Genomic DNA, 20,981 nt, shown 5'->3' with positions numbered 1-20,981 from the left:
TAGAGCGGTGCACTAAAATGGTTAGCATGTTTGGACAAAAATTAAGATTATGGGGTGAATTAATTTATTGTGCTTTAAAATACTTTTTCTTATCTCTTTATAATATTTACTTAACAAAGAGTGTAAAGAAAGATATATATGCATATTGGTTCAAATCCCAAGGATCCTACGTCTAGTTGCTAATTCCAAATAGAGATTAACTTTCACTATCACAAAACCAATAAATTATTACAATCACATAGAAAGACAAGTTTAAGGGTTTAGAAACACATCTCTTGTTGCTCCAAGAGATGATACTCACTTCTCCTGAAAACCACAACGGATGAACATCTCTTCCGAATGTTTCACGAAGGATGAACACTTCCTTTGAATCTTCACAGAGGATGATAGGCTTCACTCAACAACAATAACAAAACTCAATCACACTCCTAGTGAAAGTTCTCGCTCTATACCAATACCAAGTTCCCAAAGCCAAAGCACAAGGATTACACAAACCCTATATCACACTTACTTTTGAGTTCAGTTGTGTGTTTTAGAATGAGAGTCTAAAACATCTTTATAAAGACCTCACTCAAGGACACCTCTAAAAATTTGTTGTCATCTATTTAACGCGTGATAATCGATTATCTAAAAGAGGTAATAATTATGCATTTAATGTATGCACAACGGTAAAAAAAACATGTTTAAAAACTCATAATTGCACGTGATAATCGATTATGGATAATCAATTATCATAAGTTGGTAATCGATTATTCCAAGGCAAAATGAGTTTTTAGAAAACTTTTAAGCACACAATACTTGTAATCAAGGATAAATAATACTCTATACATAAAACTATTAAATTACAAAAGTTTTAATATAAAAGTCTTCATGAAGGTCTTCTTTTAACTTGAGCATTTGAGACTTGACTTTGAGACATCATCAAAATTTCTAGGCTTCATCTTTATGTTAATAGTCTCATCTAGTAATGAGTATATCTTTTAATTTATCATTTTAAAAGTGAAATTTTCTTATAATCACATTAATATATACATTTACAGTGATATTCCATGAATATCTTAAGTGATATCATAATATATGAATATGGACAAGAAATATTATTCAAATCATTAACAATCTTGTATACATAAATGAATAATTTTGAAGAAAATTTAGAACCTAAAGTTTAAAATGTGAAAGGGTGTTTTCCTTTGTCTTGTAATCCTTTAGCAATCAAGATGTTATTTTTATAGACAAGTTTGTGCAACTATAAGAATAAGTCTTTCTCCATTGTAGAAATGCAATATTAATATTCAAATATGTTGAAACCCTATAATCTAATCCATATAGTCCTGACAGTGTAATCCATCTAGATTATTTGAGTTTTTATGATAATAAACACTTAATGTGGCTTACATGTTAAATATGAATTTATTATTTGAATGTTATAATGTGTGTTTTGTGCTAGTTGAAGCATCTTTAGACCATCTATTAATATCACCAGATTCATGACAAAGTTTAAAGTTCCTTGTATATGAATTACAATCATAGTCAATTCCTAAAATAATCAAACTTTATAAAATAAGTGTTTTCAAACATATTTGAAACAATATCTTTAACATTATTTGAAATAATATCTTCAACATTTAAATATCTAATTTTAAAAAGCTTTTATATGAGAAATGATAAAAAAAAGTTATGAAAAGCAATATATTTGAGAAATGTGATTTAACTATGAATAATTATTAGATATAAAATGTTGTTTGAATTATTTTTAAAATAGTTAAAGATAGAAGTGTAAAAGAATAAATGAATAAAGACTTTTCACATAGTCAAAACATTAATCAAGAAATACATAGAAGATTTTACAGAGATGACAAAGATTAAGAAAAAAAATCATATTTTGGTCAAAGAAGTGTTCTTTGGGAGTGAGCGGAACCATTATAATTATTCTCTTTGTGAAGTAATCCCATTGAGCTTAAATTTCTCTTTTTTTTGAGAGTTTTTCATATTTCTTTACATGAGGTCTTAATTTGAGGGTAAGGTTACAATAATATAACTAGGAGTAATTTGTTTATTTATCGTAACTAGGAGTGATTTCAATACTCTTTATAGTTAGGTGTGGGTTTTGTACCTATAATTGATAGTTAAACTTTTCAACTAGTTTGCTTAAAGGAGAATTGGATGTAATTCTTATGTTTAGAAGAGATAATATAAATTTTGTTTTTGTTGCTTGTATGTTAGACAATCTAGTATAGCTAGTTAAGGTTACAATAATATAACTAGGAGTAATTTGTTTATTTATCGTAACTAGGAGTGATTTCAATACTCTTTATAGTTAGGTGTGGGTTTTGTACCTATAATTGATAGTTAAACTTTTCAACTAGTTTGCTTAAAGGAGAATTGGATGTAATTCTTATGTTTAGAAGAGATAATATAAATTTTGTTTTTGTTGCTTGTATGTTAGACAATCTAGTATAGTTCTCTACAAAAAGAGTACATATTTTATTCAATCCCTTTCTAGTGTCAATCGTTCCAACATAATATTAACATAGGATCACTAATAGTTTTATCATACTTGAATAAGTTTGAGTTTTTTTTTTACGATGTTTTCATATTTGAGTGAAGACCCACCTTGATAGGCTTTTCAAGTATATTAGACAACATTGATTATATACATTGGGAATGGAAGAGTGATTTAGAATGAAAATATCAATTTTGTCATGATGAAGACTTACCCATTACTGTGTTTGAAGTTGTTGCACCATGATGTTTGACATGCATAGTTTTAGGTTCTAGGTATTATATATGTTTAATGCATTTTAAGGTGTTATAGGGGAGAAACACATACGATATATATATTTTGTACTGAATAGAACCATTATGACATAAAGTATTTTTAACATATTGCATATATTTAGATTGGGAGACACTTGTGAAGATCATTCCAATAATACAAGATGATAGAAGAAAATTGTTTGTTTGATATCAAAAGCAGCAAGAGAGGATGTAAATTAGGAATTTGAAGTGTTTTGATCTTGATTTGTTACTGTACCATGATCTTGCACATGCTTGGAAGATGAACACAGTCAACGTATTACTAAAAGCACCGGCTGATCAACGTATTACCAAAAGTGATCGGTCGGTCAATTCTCTAGAACTTTCAAAATAACATAGACCAATTGATTGTCAACCTCATTAGTGACCGAACGGTCACACTTCATATTAAGGATACCACAAACCCAGCATGATTAACAAGGTAAAACATATTTTTGAGACATTGAGCCGTAATTGGGTCAACTCTAACTAAAAGCTCACTCTGAAATATATAAATACAAAGGTAAGGTAAAGAGGTAGATGATTGCATTTATTGAACATTTAATGTTTAATTATGATAATCGATTGGTATAACTAAAACTGACTTGAACACCTTTGACAGGTATTCACATGCTCAGTTTGGACTTTAAAGAAGAAGGAATAAGAAACTACTATAAGAGAAACAATAAAATGAATGAACTGAAACGACAAAGTGTAAAAGAGTAATTCTCTATCCTACCATCAAAACACATCATATTGAATAATATGATTACAGATGAATGAGACAATAAAATAGTAATATTTTAGCTATCATTATGAACATACTATATAATAATGCCTATAATTGACATACATATTAATTCTTGTGTGACCTTTGAGTCGTATTTGTTTGGAAGAAGAGAAGTTAAAGATCTAAGATGTCATCAACCACTTTAAACGTTTTGAATGTAATAACGAGTAAAATTTATTATTATTTTAATTATGTAACTTTTATTACAGTAATGATATTTTATGCTGTATGAAATTACTTATTTTCATCATTTTAAATAAATACAATTTATTATGTTTACATTTTTTTAAACATTTGAAAAAGAAATTATGCTATTTTTAATATTTATGTGGTACTATGTAACATTTTCTTATAAATTAATGTAGGAGTAGATGTATTCGATCCTAAAAAACATTCAATTATATCAAAAAAACAACATGAACTAGTTAAGATAAGATAATAAACTATGATTTTCCTTAATCTCAATCATAGATGTGAAATCTCCTATCATAATTTTCCTGAGCCTATATAAAGGATCATAGAGACTAAACACATTCTTGTAAAGACTTGTATCCATCCTAATGAACTAAAAGGAGGCTTGTTCATACAAATAAATTCTTCTTTGTATATCTCAAAAGAATAGACATAATTTGAATTTTCACCTCAACTTAATCACGGTGTAAACTCCATAACTTGAACTTTTACACTATTAACTCATTACTTAGACTTTTCAACACACAAATAAATCACGTGCACATAAAACCAAATAAAAAAATATCACATTATTATAAGTCATAGAAACACATTTTAAGATATATTTATTTAAAACATTTATACACATAAGTTTTACTTGTGAAAAATATCATTTTATCATGAAATTTGTTGAATGTAAACATAATATTTTAGAGTTATATAACTTTATATCAACTTAGCTTTTATCTTTTCTTAATATAAATAATATTATCTACAATATTTATATATTTTAATATCTATATGCCTAAAAGTAGGAAGAAGATAATGTTTTCTCCATTATTAACATCTTAACCTTAACTCATTACAAAATTATAATTCGATTTCTGGATATTATGAGTCAAACCAACACCTTTAGCTATTTGATATATATAGGGTATGAATCTTTTAAGTAGATCAATTTTCCTAATTCAATGCAAAATCATGCTTAAAAGGGATCATAATCTCTAAAATTAAAATACATTCTCCAAAATGCTTTCCAACCCCGTAGGTCCAAAACATAACCTTGTAGAATCAACCATACCAATATGGATGTATCACTAATGTAATTAATATCTATACCAACATGTCCTCCACATAACTACACTTTTGTACACATATGATTCTTTCAAATGTCATAAATTGAACATCTTTAGAATGAAAATGAGGAATATATAACATTTATTTATTTACTAATGTCATAACTTTATTTTACCTTTTTAAAACAAACTTATTTTATTTATAAACACAATAAAAAAATTTAATTAGTCAAATAAATAACCATGTTGATTACAAACTACTTTCTTCTTGTTTGTCATCTTACCAAAGCAAAAAATCTCGGAAAAATGAACTTCTCTCTCTAAGGTTTGACAAATACGGTTAAGGTTTTGAATTTCTACGAGAAAGTTAAACGAAATATTCGAAAGAGAAAAATGTTCTTCTAAATACACAAAGTCAAGTGAGAGAAAAAAGACTTTTAAAATAAACTTTTATATACTTACTGTGTTTATATTAGTTAAAATAAATTTGACTAGATGTCACCCAAAAAAAATCTCATAAAAGGAGACTTATTGACTTAAAAATTTACAATATAAATTAATTTGAGTTATTTTTCATTTAACACTGTAGTCCATGACTTAAATGACCTTAAGATGAATTGGCTCAAAATTTATCACTCAATTTGTTTTATATACTCAAAGTTATAATTTAAAAATAAAAATAATATTATTTAACTAAACATAAATATGTAGTAATATATATATATAAATTGAATAATTATATTTCCATTTCAATTAATTTCATAATATAACTTAATCTAAAAATATATATTTTAACTTTATTTTTTTAAACCTTTTAAAACGTCTAAATCGAACTAAAAATGTTACAAACTATTTAAAATCGAAGCTAGATGAAGCAACATAATTTATTAAGCATTCCACCTGTTCAAGTTTTTTTGTAAAGGAGTGAGAAAGAAAGAGTGATATGCGACATAAAATTCGAGTTTAGAACACTAATTTATACGCACGTTTTCCCATAAAGGAGAAAGAAAATGGAGACTTTTTCTTAAAAGTTGTTGTTTCAAGTTAGCTACTAGAAGGGCAAAACCATCAAAATCGTTAAAGCTGTTTTGTACCCATTATTTAAATATGAGATATATATATTCCTGTATATAATTAATTATATTTACTTTGTACTTATAATTTTATGAACAACGTGATCTTATTCTTTTTTGACTGAAACTGTTTTTATAGAAATATCATTATTTAACACAAGTAATTAATTTTATTTTTATTATTTTTTATATAATTAGGTCAAAAGCAGTTTTCTAGAATTAATGCTAATAAGCGGTTGTCAAAAAGGAAAAAAAGGCGTGGAGAATGACGGTGTTTACCAACCCACGGCAGCATCAAGTAATAGGGCACGCTGATCCGCAATTGAAAATACCGTCGCTATTTTCATGTTTCGCGAATATACCAAACATCTTCACGAATATTCCATATATGTAGAATAAATATTTTAGAATTAAATATGTTTTTAATCCCTATACTATCAAGCTTTGGTTTTAGTCGCTCTTTTAAAGTAAAGTACATTTTAGTCCTTCTCCTTAAGAAACTTTGATTTTAGTCCTCTAAAATTAATACCGTTAAAAACCAGCTGACGTGGCTAACAGTAGACTGACATGATTTTCTTTTCTTGTGCTGAGTCAGTGTTTCTCACCTTTTCTCCCTCTCTCTCCCTCGTCTCTTCCTTCCATCTTCTACTCAGTCTCCCCACCGGTATCACCTTCCACCGAGCTCCAACTTTGTTGTGGGGAGGTGAATTTGGAGCTCGGTGGGAAGTGATACCGGTGGGGAGGTTGGGTGGAAGATTGAAGGAAGAGACGAGGGAGAAAAGGTAAGAAACACTGACTCAGCGCAAAAAAAGAAAATCATGTCAGCCACGTCAGCTGGTTTTTAACGGTGTTAATTTTAGAGGACTAAAATCAAAGTTTCCTTAAGGAGGAGGACTAAAATGTATCTTACTTTGAAAAAGATACTAAAACCAAAATCGCTTGATAGTATAGGGAGTAAAAACATATTTAACCCTTTAAACTCAATCAAAAAATATAATTTAAAAATTTATTTAATTTTTTTTAAAAGAATACAATTATTTATATATATGATTTAGATATTTATATATTTATTTTTACATAAACTAATTTTTTAATACTAAAAGTAAAGAAAGTAAAACAATATATTATTTAATTAAATATAAGTTTAACTGTTTTCGGAACGTTACAGCAAGACATATTTATTTACATTGTCTAAGAGAATATGATCAGAATACCTTTTTTTTTATATAAAAATTGAAAAACAATAAAGTTAGATCATTTTTTTTTCTTTAAAACGAATTTTTGAGAACGAATTAAGTCTAATTCATTTTTAATACGAAATTAACTTTTTTATCTTAATATTAAGCCTTATCTACATAATGTGTAATGACGTTATATATTAAATAAAATATAAACTAAGAATATTTTTTACCAGTTAGATATTTTTTATCACTAGATATGTTACTCAATTCACACAAGATTATTTCAATTTAATTAATAATTACAAAATCCAAGTTTTTTATATTAAGAGCGAAGTAAATGCAAATCATTTTGTAACTCTTTTAAAAAAATTTGAATCCAAAGTTAAATTCTAATAGTCATCTAACAATGAGGCAAACAAAATAAGTTAATATAGCAATTTTTAAAAAATATAAAAATTGCGCGATTACAAATACTGATTTTCTAATTATGCAAATGAATTCAATTCATTCAAGATTATTTTATTTCGTTTAGTGGCTATTCATAATTCCTTTTTTTATTTTATTTATTTTTACGTCATCGACATGATATTTTTAATTATCAATGTAGTATAAATAAGTCCAAGTAAGACTTTTGAAGGAATTATTGTAAAAACAATAACTTTTTTTCATTAATCTATTTAAACTAAATTAAATTGTTTTTGTATTTCCTTTTTCTTCTCATGTTCTCGTGGTTACTCGTAAACTTCTCTCAGGATTCACGTGCCACCTTTTTTTTTTTCACTAAAGTGAAAAAAAAAAATAGCGACTCTACAAGACTATAGTAACAGTTGGCCAACAAACTTGTATTTATAAATCCAAACGAAACCATAGAACACAGACAAAGCAGGCACACGGTTCGGTCTTTTTAGGTTACCTCTGTGACATTTGTGTTGTTAGTTGCGGCTGACACCGAGAAAAGAACAGGTATGTACAGGTTGTCGTGTGTAACATCTTAGCACTGTGACGTTTATTTCATAGTATGAACGATTGTCAGTGTATCTAAATTTTGTGCGTCTAGATTTGCCATTGAATCTGATAGGAAAAAGGAAAAAGAACTATGACCCAGATGGGTAAAGAATGATTATTTGTGTATGTGAATGATTTGTATTCGGTTTTGCCATTAAATCTGAATCTGATAGGAAAAAAAGGGAGGAAGCGCAGATGGGTAGCTCAGGTTTCTCATGGAAATTGGCGGATCATCCAAAGCTCCCAAAGGGGAAGACAGTGGCTATGGTGGTGTTGGATGGTTGGGGAGAGGCCAACCCCAACGAATACAACTGCATCGCTACCGCTGAGACACCCTGCATGGATTCTCTTAAAAAGGTTCAATTTTTGCACGTTTTTGGATCCAATCTTTGTTTATAGATTTCAAAGATCTGTTGTTTAACTGATGGGGGGTAGCAAAAGTGACTAGTCCTTTACAAAGTAACGGACCAAGGTTCGAATCTACGTTGGATGAGTAGTTGTCGTTTAGTATATGATAGTTTTAAAGGTTGCCTCCAAAGGAAGAAATAGGAGGCGAAAAGGTATCTTTCTTTTTGGGTTAGAGTGCATTAATCAGGACTGTTTTGTATTACAGGGTGCCCCTGAAAAATGGAGATTGGTTAGGGCTCACGGTACCGCTGTAGGCCTTCCAACAGAAGATGACATGGGCAATAGTGAAGTTGGTCACAATGCCCTTGGAGCTGGTCGCATATTTGCTCAGGGGTAAACTAAAACTAGCCTCTCTTTTTCATCTATTTAGCACCATGTACCTAGGTTTTGAACTGAGGTTGCGTGCTGTAGTGTTTTTATTTTTTATATTGTGGGAAATTGCGAACAGATCTACTAATTGATGTGATCATGAACTGCATGTGGGTTTTTCTAAACTAATTTATGTTTGGAAAAATAAAATGTTTACTTTGTTCTGCTTGTGAACGTTTATATTTGTTTAGTTGTGCCTGCATTTTTTATGTCATGGATTGAACAACGCATTGCTTTGTTCTGCATTGTTTCTTAGATTATCATAGATGTATGTGATCAATAGGGTTAAATGTGCTCCAGACACTTCTGTACTCTTGTTTTAGGATGCAATACAACAATCAACAACATTGTTGTGGTTGTAGTGTCTCGCTTTTCCCAAGGAATTTGTATTAAGTTTGGGTTCACAATGTTTAGTTAGTATTTCAGATGATTTCTGCAGTGGAATTGGAATTTATAATTGTTGCTTACCACCTTGAAATGTTTAGTTATGGTGTTTCCTACGAGCTATACTATCGAGTCTCTTTTTCTTGCTTCAAAAATATTTCTAGCATGTGTGATGATTGAGACATCTTGGTCTGTGATTGTTCATTTCAGTGCCAAGCTTGTCGACCTTGCTCTGGCCTCTGGAAAAATTTTTGAGGGAGAAGGTTTCAATTACATAAAGGAAAGTTTTGCAAATGGCACATTGCATCTCATTGGGTTGCTGAGTGATGGTGGAGTTCACTCCAGACTTGATCAGTTGCAGGTGATTACTTGAGGTTGGAGCTGCTTTTCTTTTATGTGTATACAACTCATTCTTTCTAACTAGCTATTTTTATACAGTTGTTGCTTAAAGGAGTTGGTGAGCGAGGTGTCAAAAGAGTCCGTGTCCATATTCTTACAGATGGCCGTGATGTTTTGGATGGCTCAAGTGTGGGGTTTGTCGAAACCCTTGAAAATGATCTTGCAAAATTGCGGGAGAAGGGCATCGATGCTAAGATAGCATCAGGTGGAGGTCGTATGAATGTTACAATGGATCGCTATGAGGTATAATTACCTAAAAATGGCCTTCAATTTGGGGTGCCTGATTATGTATGTTGATTGTTTCTTCATTTAACTTCTCGCTAAATTTGAAAATGTTTTGGTCAATTATAGTATTCGTTAGATGTACTTTGACCATGTTGGGTCACTTCAAAAAGTCTGTCACTGATTTTTTGCAGCTGTGTCGTACTCCAACCAATTTTATTCTGTCTATTGAGATTCATTGTTGCAGTGCCATATTACCTCTGAAATTTGACAAAGAAAACCAAAATAATTTGCTTTGAAATCTTTTATTATTTAATTTATTTTAGTTGCAAATTCATAGTAATAAAACTGCCTTTTTATGGTTAACTTGCATTTCAATTTCATACTGTTCTATACAGCAAATAAATATGGTTGACTCGATTTCTTTTTTCTTTTCTTGTTTGTGTATTTCTATTACTTATGATTCACTTGTTTTCATAACAAACTGCAGAATGACTGGAATGTTGTGAAACGAGGATGGGATGCTCAAGTTCTTGGTGAAGCCCCTCATAAGTTTACAAATGCTCTTGAAGCTGTCAAGACGCTGAGGGCAGAACCAAAGGCCAATGACCAGTATCTGCCTCCTTTTGTTATTGTTGATGAGAATGGGAAACCTGTTGGTCCAATTGTCGATGGTGATGCTGTTGTTACATTCAATTTCCGAGCGGATCGTATGGTCATGATTGCAAAGTCTCTTGAATATGAAAATTTTGACAAATTTGATAGAGTTCGTGTTCCAAAAATCCGGTATGCTGGAATGCTTGAATATGACGGTGAATTGAAACTTCCAAGTCATTACCTTGTTTCTCCACCCGAGATTGATAGGACTTCTGGTGAATATTTAGTGAAAAATGGTGTTCGGACTTTTGCTTGCAGGTGAATTTTCTCTATTCAAATCATTAATAGGGTTTCTCATAATATTGTAATTTGTGGAAATACATAATATTTCTACCTGCTTATTTTGTTCTTGATGATGAACGATGGAACTGTGTAATACATGAGAAGTCACTATATATTGTTTACCCAATCTAGGGAACAAATGTTTCTCATTTGAGAGTCCTTTACTACACTTCCACTGTGACTTAATGTTTACCTTATGAGTGTAATTTTTTTATCAACAGTGAGACTGTAAAATTTGGTCACGTCACATTCTTCTGGAACGGAAACCGGTCTGGGTATTTTAATGCAGACTTGGAGGAATATGTGGAAATTCCTAGTGACTCTGGCATTACATTCAATGAACAACCAAAAATGAAAGCATTGCAAATTGCTGAAAAGGCTAGGGATGCTATTCTTAGCAGGAAATTTGATCAGGTAATTAAATGGTTTATCAGGTGATTTTTGGGAATCATGGTCTCTTATTTACTCTTATTTTATCTGCTGTTTGTAGGTACGTGTCAACCTTCCAAATGGTGACATGGTGGGGCATACAGGTGACATCGAAGCAACAGTTGTGGCTTGCAAGGCTGCTGATGAGGCTGTGAAGGTACCATTTTTATGTGTTTCTTACAATGATTTGGTGACAATTCAATCTTATAAATCTTGTGTGATTTGAATGAGCAATTAAGAACTAGGTTATGTTAAGAATAAAATTAGAGGATCTAAGTTCCTTTACTAATAATACTAAGCTTTTTGTTTACTTGTGTAAATGCACAGATTATTCTTGATGCAATAGAGCAAGTGGGTGGAATCTATGTTGTCACAGCTGACCATGGAAATGCAGAGGATATGGTCAAGAGGGATAAATCTGGAAAGCCACTTCTTAGCAAGGATGGAAAAATCCAGATTCTTACTTCCCATACTCTTGAGCCTGTAAGTTTTACAATTTATGTCAGTCACTATAACAAGCTCGCATGAATTTCAATATTCTCTACTGTCAAATTTCTAAGAGTTTTGTATAACTTGTGGAATGAATCATAAATTTGGTTCAAAATCTCATACTTTTCCTTGCTGCTGGTTAAGGTGCCAATTGCTATTGGAGGTCCTGGATTGATCCCTGGTGTGAGATTCCGCAATGATGTTCCATCAGGTGGGTTGGCCAACGTTGCTGCAACTGTGATAAATCTTCATGGATTTGAGGCTCCCAGCGACTATGAGCCAACTCTCATAGAAGTAGCAGATAATTAGGAACCAATGGAAGAGTTAGTATATTTTGCAAAAATACAGGGAATGCTGTAGATTATACAGCTCAAATAATTGAGAGTTTTTATCCCTCCACATACATCATATGGGAGGTTGTTTTGTTCTTTTCTAGAGTTTCCAATTTCAGTCTGCAGATGACACCACAGTACGGACTAATTAATGCCATTTTGACACTTTATTGTGCTGAATTATATTTCAATCATGAATTTTGCTTGGTCATCTCTATATAATGCTTTGATTTAACAATATGATAAATACAAATATAGCTAGCTTTGCGTTTATCCATATTTAACAATTGATTTCATCAAGTAATGGGAGCCATTTATGATAGATTTGAAAATAGAATCTTATGATAGAATGGCTATTGTAAATTTCGACATGACCGAAGGAATGAACCATTAGTTTTAATATGTACATTTCATTAAGTTAATTTAGTTATAAATTTAGCTACAGTTTGAATAAGATTTAGAATTTCTTGGTTACAGCCATTATCATAAATTTTGCTACAGTTTGAATAAGATTTTAAAGGGTGTATATTGAGTTTGAGAGAATTTTTATGCACACAAGAAAAAGTATTTTTTTGATTAAACACCTATGGCGGTGGTGAAGGGATCCGATACCATTGATTTTATTTAGACCATTCTAATGCGTTGAACCACATAATTATGATCTTTAACGTTCATAACCATTGAAAAGTTATGCAAGATTCGTACTTATATTCTAACTTAGCAGTTGTGTTTTAGTTAGAATAAAAGAAGGATTGATTCCTGCCACTTTCCACTGTTGATATAGTATGTATATATATATATATATATCCTTCATCCAGAAGCTTCAATTAAAACTTTAAGTTAAATAATTATCTTTTCGTTCACCAATTAAATAAAAAAAATATTTGAATTAACTTAAAATTTATAATATAACTAAATTTTGTATGTATAATTATCTCAAACCTTCTACCTACATTGAGCATTAACTAATCACTTTTTATTAAGATATTATTTAAATAAATTAATTAAGTAGATTACTTCTATTTTATATTACATAATAGATTAGACATTTATCATTTTAAACATTGATAAATATTAATAACCAAATATATTTGGTATATTATGAACAATATTACTTGACTTCCGGACAGGTAGAAGAAAGATAATTGTTATTATTGTTATCATCTTTATAATTTCTAAAAAAATGTATAGTTTCTTTTTATTAATTGGAATGCTAAAAGGTAAATATACTATAAAAGAATAAAACTCACTGTTAATGGTATATTAAGAATTATATATAATTATATTGATGATTTATTTAAAATATAATTACACTTAATTGAATTATGCATCTAAGAAAAACATACTACATTCGTAAAAATCTCAATTTTCAAATTAAATATTTTGACTTGTATAGTTGTCATGTAACATAAACCTAAGCTATAATGATCCTATTTGATTCAGTAGTTATACATACAGAAGCAGGATGTGATGAAAAAACCCACGCCATACTATATCAAGTAACAAGCATGGTTGAACTTATTTTGTTTGCTATTTTGTTCAAAGAAAAGTATAAATAAGATATAAACTAGAGAATATAAGATCATGCCTAGAACTTATTTTCTACTCGTTCTAAGAAAGCAAAAATAAAAAACAGATTTGTACAGAGATTTACACCAATGACATGGATGAGGTAAAAAAAAACTCCATAAAATATGCCCTTTTTGTTTCCATCCCACATTGTTCTCCTATGAATTCCAGGACAAACTTAATACAAGTAATATGTCTCATCTGCCTCAATTTTCAGCAGTGATTGTACTATACAGAAAATATAAGGACCTAAGAAAAGCATAGATATCAAGTTTACCTGAAACACTTTAACTGGTTACCTCTGCATGAACTATGAAATCCACAATGCAGAGTCCTAGATTATAGTTTCACATAAACTAATGTTACAATGCTGAGGTAGCTTGTATTTCTGAAATCCAAAGCTGAAATGGTTCCATCATCAAAAGGGAAAACCCCAAGATGTGGTTCTTTGGGCCATGAAGCCAGAAGAAACATGAAAAGTCACTAGTTAGACCATACATGAAGAAGACCGTGTCTGTTACCAGTATAAATCTCATTTCTATCTTCATCATAAAAGAGGGCTGTTATATCCTCCAAAGCTTCTGTAACTGAATTCCTCATTAGGCATGGATAAAGACTTTCCCTGCAGCTACAACCGTTGCGGCTGCACTCGTCTGCCCTGGCACAACTAATTGTTGTATTGATTTTCGCAACACATTTCCCAGTCAAGATGTTGCTGACATGAATTGAGCCAGCTGTGCCAAAGAGCAAATTACAAAGATATAAGACCAGTTAAACAAATTAAAAATCAAAGGAAAAGTAAGCTCAAACATGATTACCATTGCCTTCCATCCATTGATCATCAGAATCTGCCTTGCAGTAAGAGATAATGAGATCCTGATCACTTGTTATGTATATGTTGTTCGTATTGCAATCTGGATGCCACAATTGGTGATCCTCAAATGAAGTGACAAGCTCCCCTCGGAAATTCCAAACAGAAACTGTTCGGTTTCTGAAAGTAAGGAACAACTGATTCTCATACAGAAAGATAAATGCTGATGGAGTCATGAACTCTGTTCTGCTTACCTCCATCAGCTCAGCATTTCGAACCTAGGAAAATCACACGCCCAAACGTGAAAATAACATACACATGAAGAAAGGGATCTGCTTAAAGTTATATAAAGTTTATAGATTTGATCTACTAAATGAGAACTCCCAACATAAATTGTTAGATTATTGAAATTTAAAGCACATAGAAAACTATTACAGTTAAAGAAGATTTATTCCAGGAGTAAGTGGATCCCTTTTCAGACACAAACATTAAAAGAAAAGGGAAAAATGAAGCTCACATCAAGAATCTGAAGGTTCTCATTTTCTTGCTTGACCAGAAGCTTTTCATTAAATTGCTCTATGAAGTCCACCTTCTTATTCCGATGAAGCAGATGATTGAATACTTTGAGAACTGTGCCATCCTCAATGGATATAATCTTGAGGGGAATATGACCACTGGTTCTATTGAAAATTAATAACATGATGCCAGGACTGTAACAAAATAACTAGTAAGTATATAGGAAAAGTAACAAAAGAAGAAATCCATTTGAAATAAAAAGATTAAGAGGTCCTACATAAAAAGAAAAAAAAATAACAGGAGAGGAGTAAATCTACAATGTACTTTACACCAAGTAGATCTACTTAAAAGATGAGAGAATTACTCTCCAATCAAATACACCAAAGCGTTAGCAAACTGTGTTTCTACAAAAATCAGTAAAGCTAGTGTATGGGAAAAAGGTTCAAGGACTCGAGCACCACCTGGTATTCTCCTAAAAGGACAAAATAAAGAATTCAACAAAGAAATAAGTATAAAATGATTCTAAGCTAGCACCATAGTCCAAATAAAGGACTTAACCTTAGAGGGGGCAATGGACTTACAAACAGGTTTATCAATGTCAATGTATATTCAAGGAGCTTGTAATTGAAAAAGAGATTCGCACATAAACAACCTACGATGGTTAAGAGAACAAATCCCTTTTATCCAGACCAAACAACACGAGAACAAAGTCAAGGAGACCCAAGATTGTCACCGATTCAGAACAGAAATAGAAATATTATAAAGGACTTGAGTCTTGAATGCTAAAAAAGTGGATAGGAAAATTGTGTAAAGGTGGTAGCTGATAAGTAGTGGGAAAGCCAAAGTAAAAGATGAATATCAAATTGTCCTCCAAGAATGCAATGACTAAAATGTAGTATACGTGTATAACCATGTGGATATAAACCCTTCAAAATCTTTTATACTATTAGCAACTCCTGATATTGATGAGCCAATCCATGTACCGAGGAGAGAAAAGAAGCCAAAAGATTATCATATCAGTAAGGCTTGGTGTATGAGAGAAGAAAAAGGGACAACAATGGAAGTATGATGAGAGAGTGGAGGAGGCAGTTCCGAAGGGAGTTTGGTCTCTTAATCAAGCAGTTCTGGAAACTTAGGAATGATGTCATCAGAACTGGCTCGGATCCATGATAAATCAACCTGGTGAGTTGGGTAAGCTTCAAGTTACTAGGCAAATAATAGCAACTGGGTCATGACCCGAGAGCAATTGTTTGGGAGAAAAGACACAATACACAAATGGTCAATGTCTTCAAGCAGAGCATGGCTAGTACTCAGCATCGCTCTAGTGATGGAAATATAAGAAATGTTGGGTTCAAGAAGTTAACCGTGGATAAAATTCAGAAAAGGTATGGAGGAGATTATGTCTCTGTTGTGATGAAAATTATTATTTTCTACAAAAGATACCAAAGAATTACACACATGTTAAACACAATTTAGGAGAGCAAAGGAATTAATTTCTTCGGTGGAGCTTCCATGCAACGGAACATGAGCAGTATTGCTAGTGTGACATCAAAGACACCCATGATCAAGATATGAGTGATCAAAGAAAATGTGATGGCGCTAGCAGATTCAGCTGCTTCAAATAGTTTTATCCTCTTATCGGCTGACGGAGTCAAGAATTCAATCTTAGACAACTAAAGGGTATATATTAAGTTATAGGTTGGGCATGGATATAACCAAAGTAGACAAAGAAAGAGGTTACACATCTCCTTGCCTCACACCTCTTCGATTGTGAAACTAAGCTTCTAGCTCTCTGTTGACCAAATGTACTAGATGTGAGACATGCAGATATTCAACTTATTCATCTGATGGAAAACCCATTTTTCTCTCTAATCGAACCTTGTTAATAAGGCCTGAACTGACTCAATCATTCGGTTTCTCAAATATATAACCATCCCAACCATCAGTCAAAAATTAAGAACCTGAATAATTTTTACACGTCAACAATATAATGGTATGTGTAGCAAGGAGCACAAACAAATAGGAGAAAATCACCATGACTGTGACATGAGCATGCTCATGACTTGACATAATTTATTAAATAAATAGGGCTTTTGCAAAAGCTGGAATTATGAAACAGGAACTTAGCGTGAGAAAGAGAAAGTACCTGATCTTGATTTCTTGAACATGCTTGTCTGCAATTGAGTATAGCATGGTATAGTTCTTGAGATCAAAAACCTTGTAAATACTGACACCATTCAAACAAAGTGTATTAGATAGAATAACCAATGAGCAGAGTAAACACTTGCAAAACAGTAGAACTGGAACAGAAAGACAACAGGATGAGGAAGGTACCTATCCTGTGCAGAGTATGTTAGGACCTTTCCATTGACATCATCAAACTCTACAAATCCAGGCCATTTCAATGATTCAGACTGGAAAAGGGGAAACCCGGCATCTGGGGTGCCCCTTCGTATGTATCTAAGAACATAAACAAAAGATCACATAACCAAAATTGGTTTCACACGTCAAAGAGGAGGATTTGAAAGAACAATCATAAAATGCACGCACTCAATCTTTGTGGATCTGCATTTCAAAGAGCTGAAGTTCTCAGAAGCATAAACGGATACAGTAATAAGTGAGTCATTGTTCTTATTAAAGAAGAGGCTGCGGATGACTTCATCAGGACAGACATTCAAAAAGCAAATCCTCTCATCGGTTTCTGCAAGGAATTCACACACAAAGCCCCTGTTTTATGGATTCTATAAAATCTGACAATAACTTACTAATGAGAAGTGGTAGTCTATTCATACAAAAAATAGTGGTCTGTGTGCAAAGGGAAATAACTAATAAATGGGAAGCAGTAATGCTGTAATGATAATTCATACCCAAAAAGACACGTATGTTAAATAACTAACAAGTGGGAGTTGTAGTTGTAATGAAAATTCATACCCAAATAGGAACACGGTTTGTATACATATGGTTGACAATTGGGCAATAGGCAATGGAAATTCATATATAAAACAATAAGAAGTTGTGGTTTTCATACAAATGGGCAATGGAAACTCATACATGAAAAGATTAACAACAGATAATGGGCAATGACAATTTATACATGAAAGACTCAGGTTTAGGTTTATACACAAAAGTGTTCATGATAACAAAAGGGTAATGGGCAACGGGATTAATATATGAAAGAGTCCATCAAAAGTTTAGATAAAAACACAAACATGAAAATGACTAATAAATGGGTAATGGGCAGTAATACATGAAGGAATCAAAATACGAGGATTTACACAAACATTCCCGTGAATAACAATGAATAAAAAGGGCAATGGCATTTCGTACATGAAAGTACAAAAAGTTTTTGATTTTAACACAAATACACCCCTGATTAACAAGAGATAATGGGCAATGGCAATTCATACATGAAAGAATCAAAAGTTCAGTTTTTACACAAAAGCGCTCATGGTTGGCGAATGGGTGATGGGCAATGAATATTTCTGTATCAACCAATCAAAAAGGTTTTGATTTTTACAGAAATGTGCCCATGAATAACAACTTGATAATGGGCAATGGCAATTCATACAGCAAAGAATCAAAAGTTTAGGTTTTCACACCAAATTGATCATGATTAACAAATGAGTAATGGACAATACCAATTCACACATCAAAGAATCAAAAGTTGTGGTTTTTACACAAACATGACAATGCTTCGTAAATGGGTAATGGCTGACATACATACATGAGAGAATCAAACGATAAGGTTTTTACACAAATATGCCCGGATTATCAAATGGGCGATGAGCAATGGCATTCATGCATGAAACTGTAAAAAGTTTTGATTTTTACAGAAACCTGACAGCGATTAACAAACGGGCAATGAATAATGGAAATTCAAACCCAGAAATCAAGAATCAAGACCCGTAAGGGAAGCCTCACCTCTACTGAAAGCTGCACAGAGACCCGAATGGTAGAGAGCGAAAATCAGGTTTTTGGCAGCAACAATTTCCACAACTTTAGTTCTTTTCAACAAGAAGGGCAAAAGGGAAGAGCGAGACTTGGAGGGATCATGAGAGTCATAATAGTGCGTCAAGCGCATAGTGCGGAATCTGTGAGGGGAAGTGGCTGAGGCAAAAGCACGATGAGGCTTCGAACAAATCTCGCGGGTTTGAAGCTTCTTGATGACACTGATGCTGTTGGTGTTGCTGTTGATGGTGTTGCTGTTGATGCCATTGCCACTGCCATTGCCGTTGCCACTCCCTCTTTTGCTTGCCACTATGCGTCGACCACTGCAACCTCCGCGCCTTCTCCCTTCCATTCTCACCATTTCAACACCACAACTATGCTCTTCATCATATCATAGGTTTCATAGCAATAAAAAATTATTGCAAATCCTTGCACCAGTTAATACACATCAATACCAATAGGCCAATATATTCAGAAAGTCTTTAATACATTTAATTCAATCTCTAAAACTATTGAAAAAATCTAGCAAATTATTAAATTTTAAACTTTTTAAGGTAGCGTATGCAAGAGGAAAACAGAAGAAAAAAAAAACAGGTTATGATACCTTCTTTTCTTCAAAATAAAAATAAGAGATATAAAGGGTTAGTAATAAAATCATAAAAAAAAAGTAATGAATGTTTTTTAGTGATATGTTCATCCCGATTGAAAATTATTTATCAAAATTAATTTGTCAAGAATTATATATAAAAGGAAATATATATATATATATATATATATATATATATATATATATATATATATATATATTATTAATGACAATATTTACACTACATCTTTATCATAATCTTTTTATTATATAAAAAGCATAAATTTTTCAGATTCTTTTGTTTAAACAAGTGCAAGTATTATATAACATTTTTACAAGTACAACCATCTAATTTATTTATCTTTTTATTATTAAATTTTCTGTTTATTAACTTTATTTGGACATCTAAATCATCAAATGGAATTATCCTTTTATGGTAATGATAAGCTAGCGTTCTTATTATTCCTAATACCATGTTAAATTTATAGAAAAAATAACTTTTCTAAATTGACTTGAAAATAAAGATATAAGCTTCTAGTTGCTATATTGATGAGAATATTCTATCATAGCAATGAAACTTCATGAAAAAATGTTGTTATTGTGAAACTTGTAATGAAGTTTAGGATTTCTTATTGAAAGAGATTGCCTAGGAACATTTTAGAGAAAACAATTGAGATGTATTATTATAGTGGATGTGAAGAATTATTTCTTTGCTATAATCTTTGATCTACCAAGATTCATAAAGGACTATTTATGGGACTACATAGATGATATTTGATTTAATTCCTCCAAAGCCAAGTTTTGCATATGTTTTAGTTTATGGGTTTATCCATATCTAGAAAAATAACCAACATATTCACATAAAAAAAAGATTAATGGAAAAAGTAAATTTTGTTATGATTTTAAATCTTATTATCATACAAGTGACACACATGATAGTGGACAACATATAGTGTGCCTAATTATATGAAAGACTCACAAGTGATAATAATCATTCATATAATATTCACAATTTTGTATATTTATTATTAATTAGGTGGAATATAATGTAGTACACTACTTTTTCATTACATATCCGTCTAATATCAAAATTTTGAACCTAATTTTTCTTTCTTACATTCAAAATTAGTTTTCTTTTCTTCACCATCAAAGTACAAATTTGTTGACCATCTTTTCTGTCAAAGCTTTAGTTTTTCTTTTTCTTTTTTTTTCCCTCTCTTCCAATGTTTTCTTCCAATATTTGTTTGGGGATTCTTCATGATGTTTTTATGTTTCATTTTTTTATATCTTTTCCCCTTCCTACTAGTCAGAGATATGCATCTATGTATAAGAGTATTCATTTATTATTATTTTTTGTTATAATTAGAAGTATTATTATTTATGGAACCTATTCAGATAATTTAAATTATTAGTTATTATTTTTAAATGTATAAGTCAATATTAATGTATCATTACAACATTAACTAAAGTGATAACCTTTGTTGATTT

General features: G+C 31.3%; 2 protein-coding genes across 3 annotated transcripts; one reads left to right on the top strand and one right to left on the bottom strand.

Moving 5' to 3' along the window:
• Nucleotides 1-7,904: 7,904 nt before the first annotated feature.
• LOC124847842 (2,3-bisphosphoglycerate-independent phosphoglycerate mutase) lies at nt 7,905-12,274 on the top strand. 2 transcript variants are annotated; one of them, XM_047325418.2, is made up of 10 exons: nt 7,905-8,050; nt 8,266-8,449; nt 8,706-8,833; nt 9,464-9,614; nt 9,692-9,895; nt 10,365-10,789; nt 11,035-11,227; nt 11,304-11,399; nt 11,570-11,725; nt 11,876-12,274. In XM_047325418.2, the coding sequence occupies exons 2-10, from the start codon at nt 8,288-8,290 to the stop codon at nt 12,038-12,040; spliced, it is 1,680 nt and encodes a 559-aa protein (XP_047181374.1). In that variant the 5' UTR covers nt 7,905-8,050; nt 8,266-8,287; the 3' UTR covers nt 12,041-12,274. The 2 variants fall into 2 exon arrangements, with proteins under 2 accessions (XP_047181374.1, XP_087966075.1); XM_088109949.1 differs by having other exon boundaries at nt 7,956-8,050; nt 8,275-8,449.
• Nucleotides 12,275-13,727: 1,453 nt separating this feature from the next.
• On the bottom strand, nt 13,728-19,399 carry LOC124847843 (uncharacterized). Its single transcript, XM_047325420.2, has 7 exons — nt 18,881-19,399; nt 17,510-17,660; nt 17,294-17,419; nt 17,106-17,186; nt 14,961-15,153; nt 14,451-14,721; nt 13,728-14,366 (listed from the first exon to the last, which is right to left on the bottom strand). Exons 1-7 carry the CDS (start codon nt 19,266-19,268, stop codon nt 14,116-14,118), a joined length of 1,461 nt encoding a protein of 486 aa, XP_047181376.1. The 5' UTR covers nt 19,269-19,399; the 3' UTR covers nt 13,728-14,115.
• Between the last annotated feature and the right edge of the window lie 1,582 nt (nt 19,400-20,981).

The sequence above is a fragment of the Vigna umbellata genome, chromosome 3 (assembly GCF_029865625.1).
Source record: "Vigna umbellata cultivar VRB3 chromosome 3, Vumbellata_1.0, whole genome shotgun sequence".
NCBI lineage: Eukaryota > Viridiplantae > Streptophyta > Magnoliopsida > Fabales > Fabaceae > Vigna > Vigna umbellata.
Note: the sequence above shows the minus strand (reverse complement) of the source record. Positions and strands in the feature narration are given on the sequence as shown.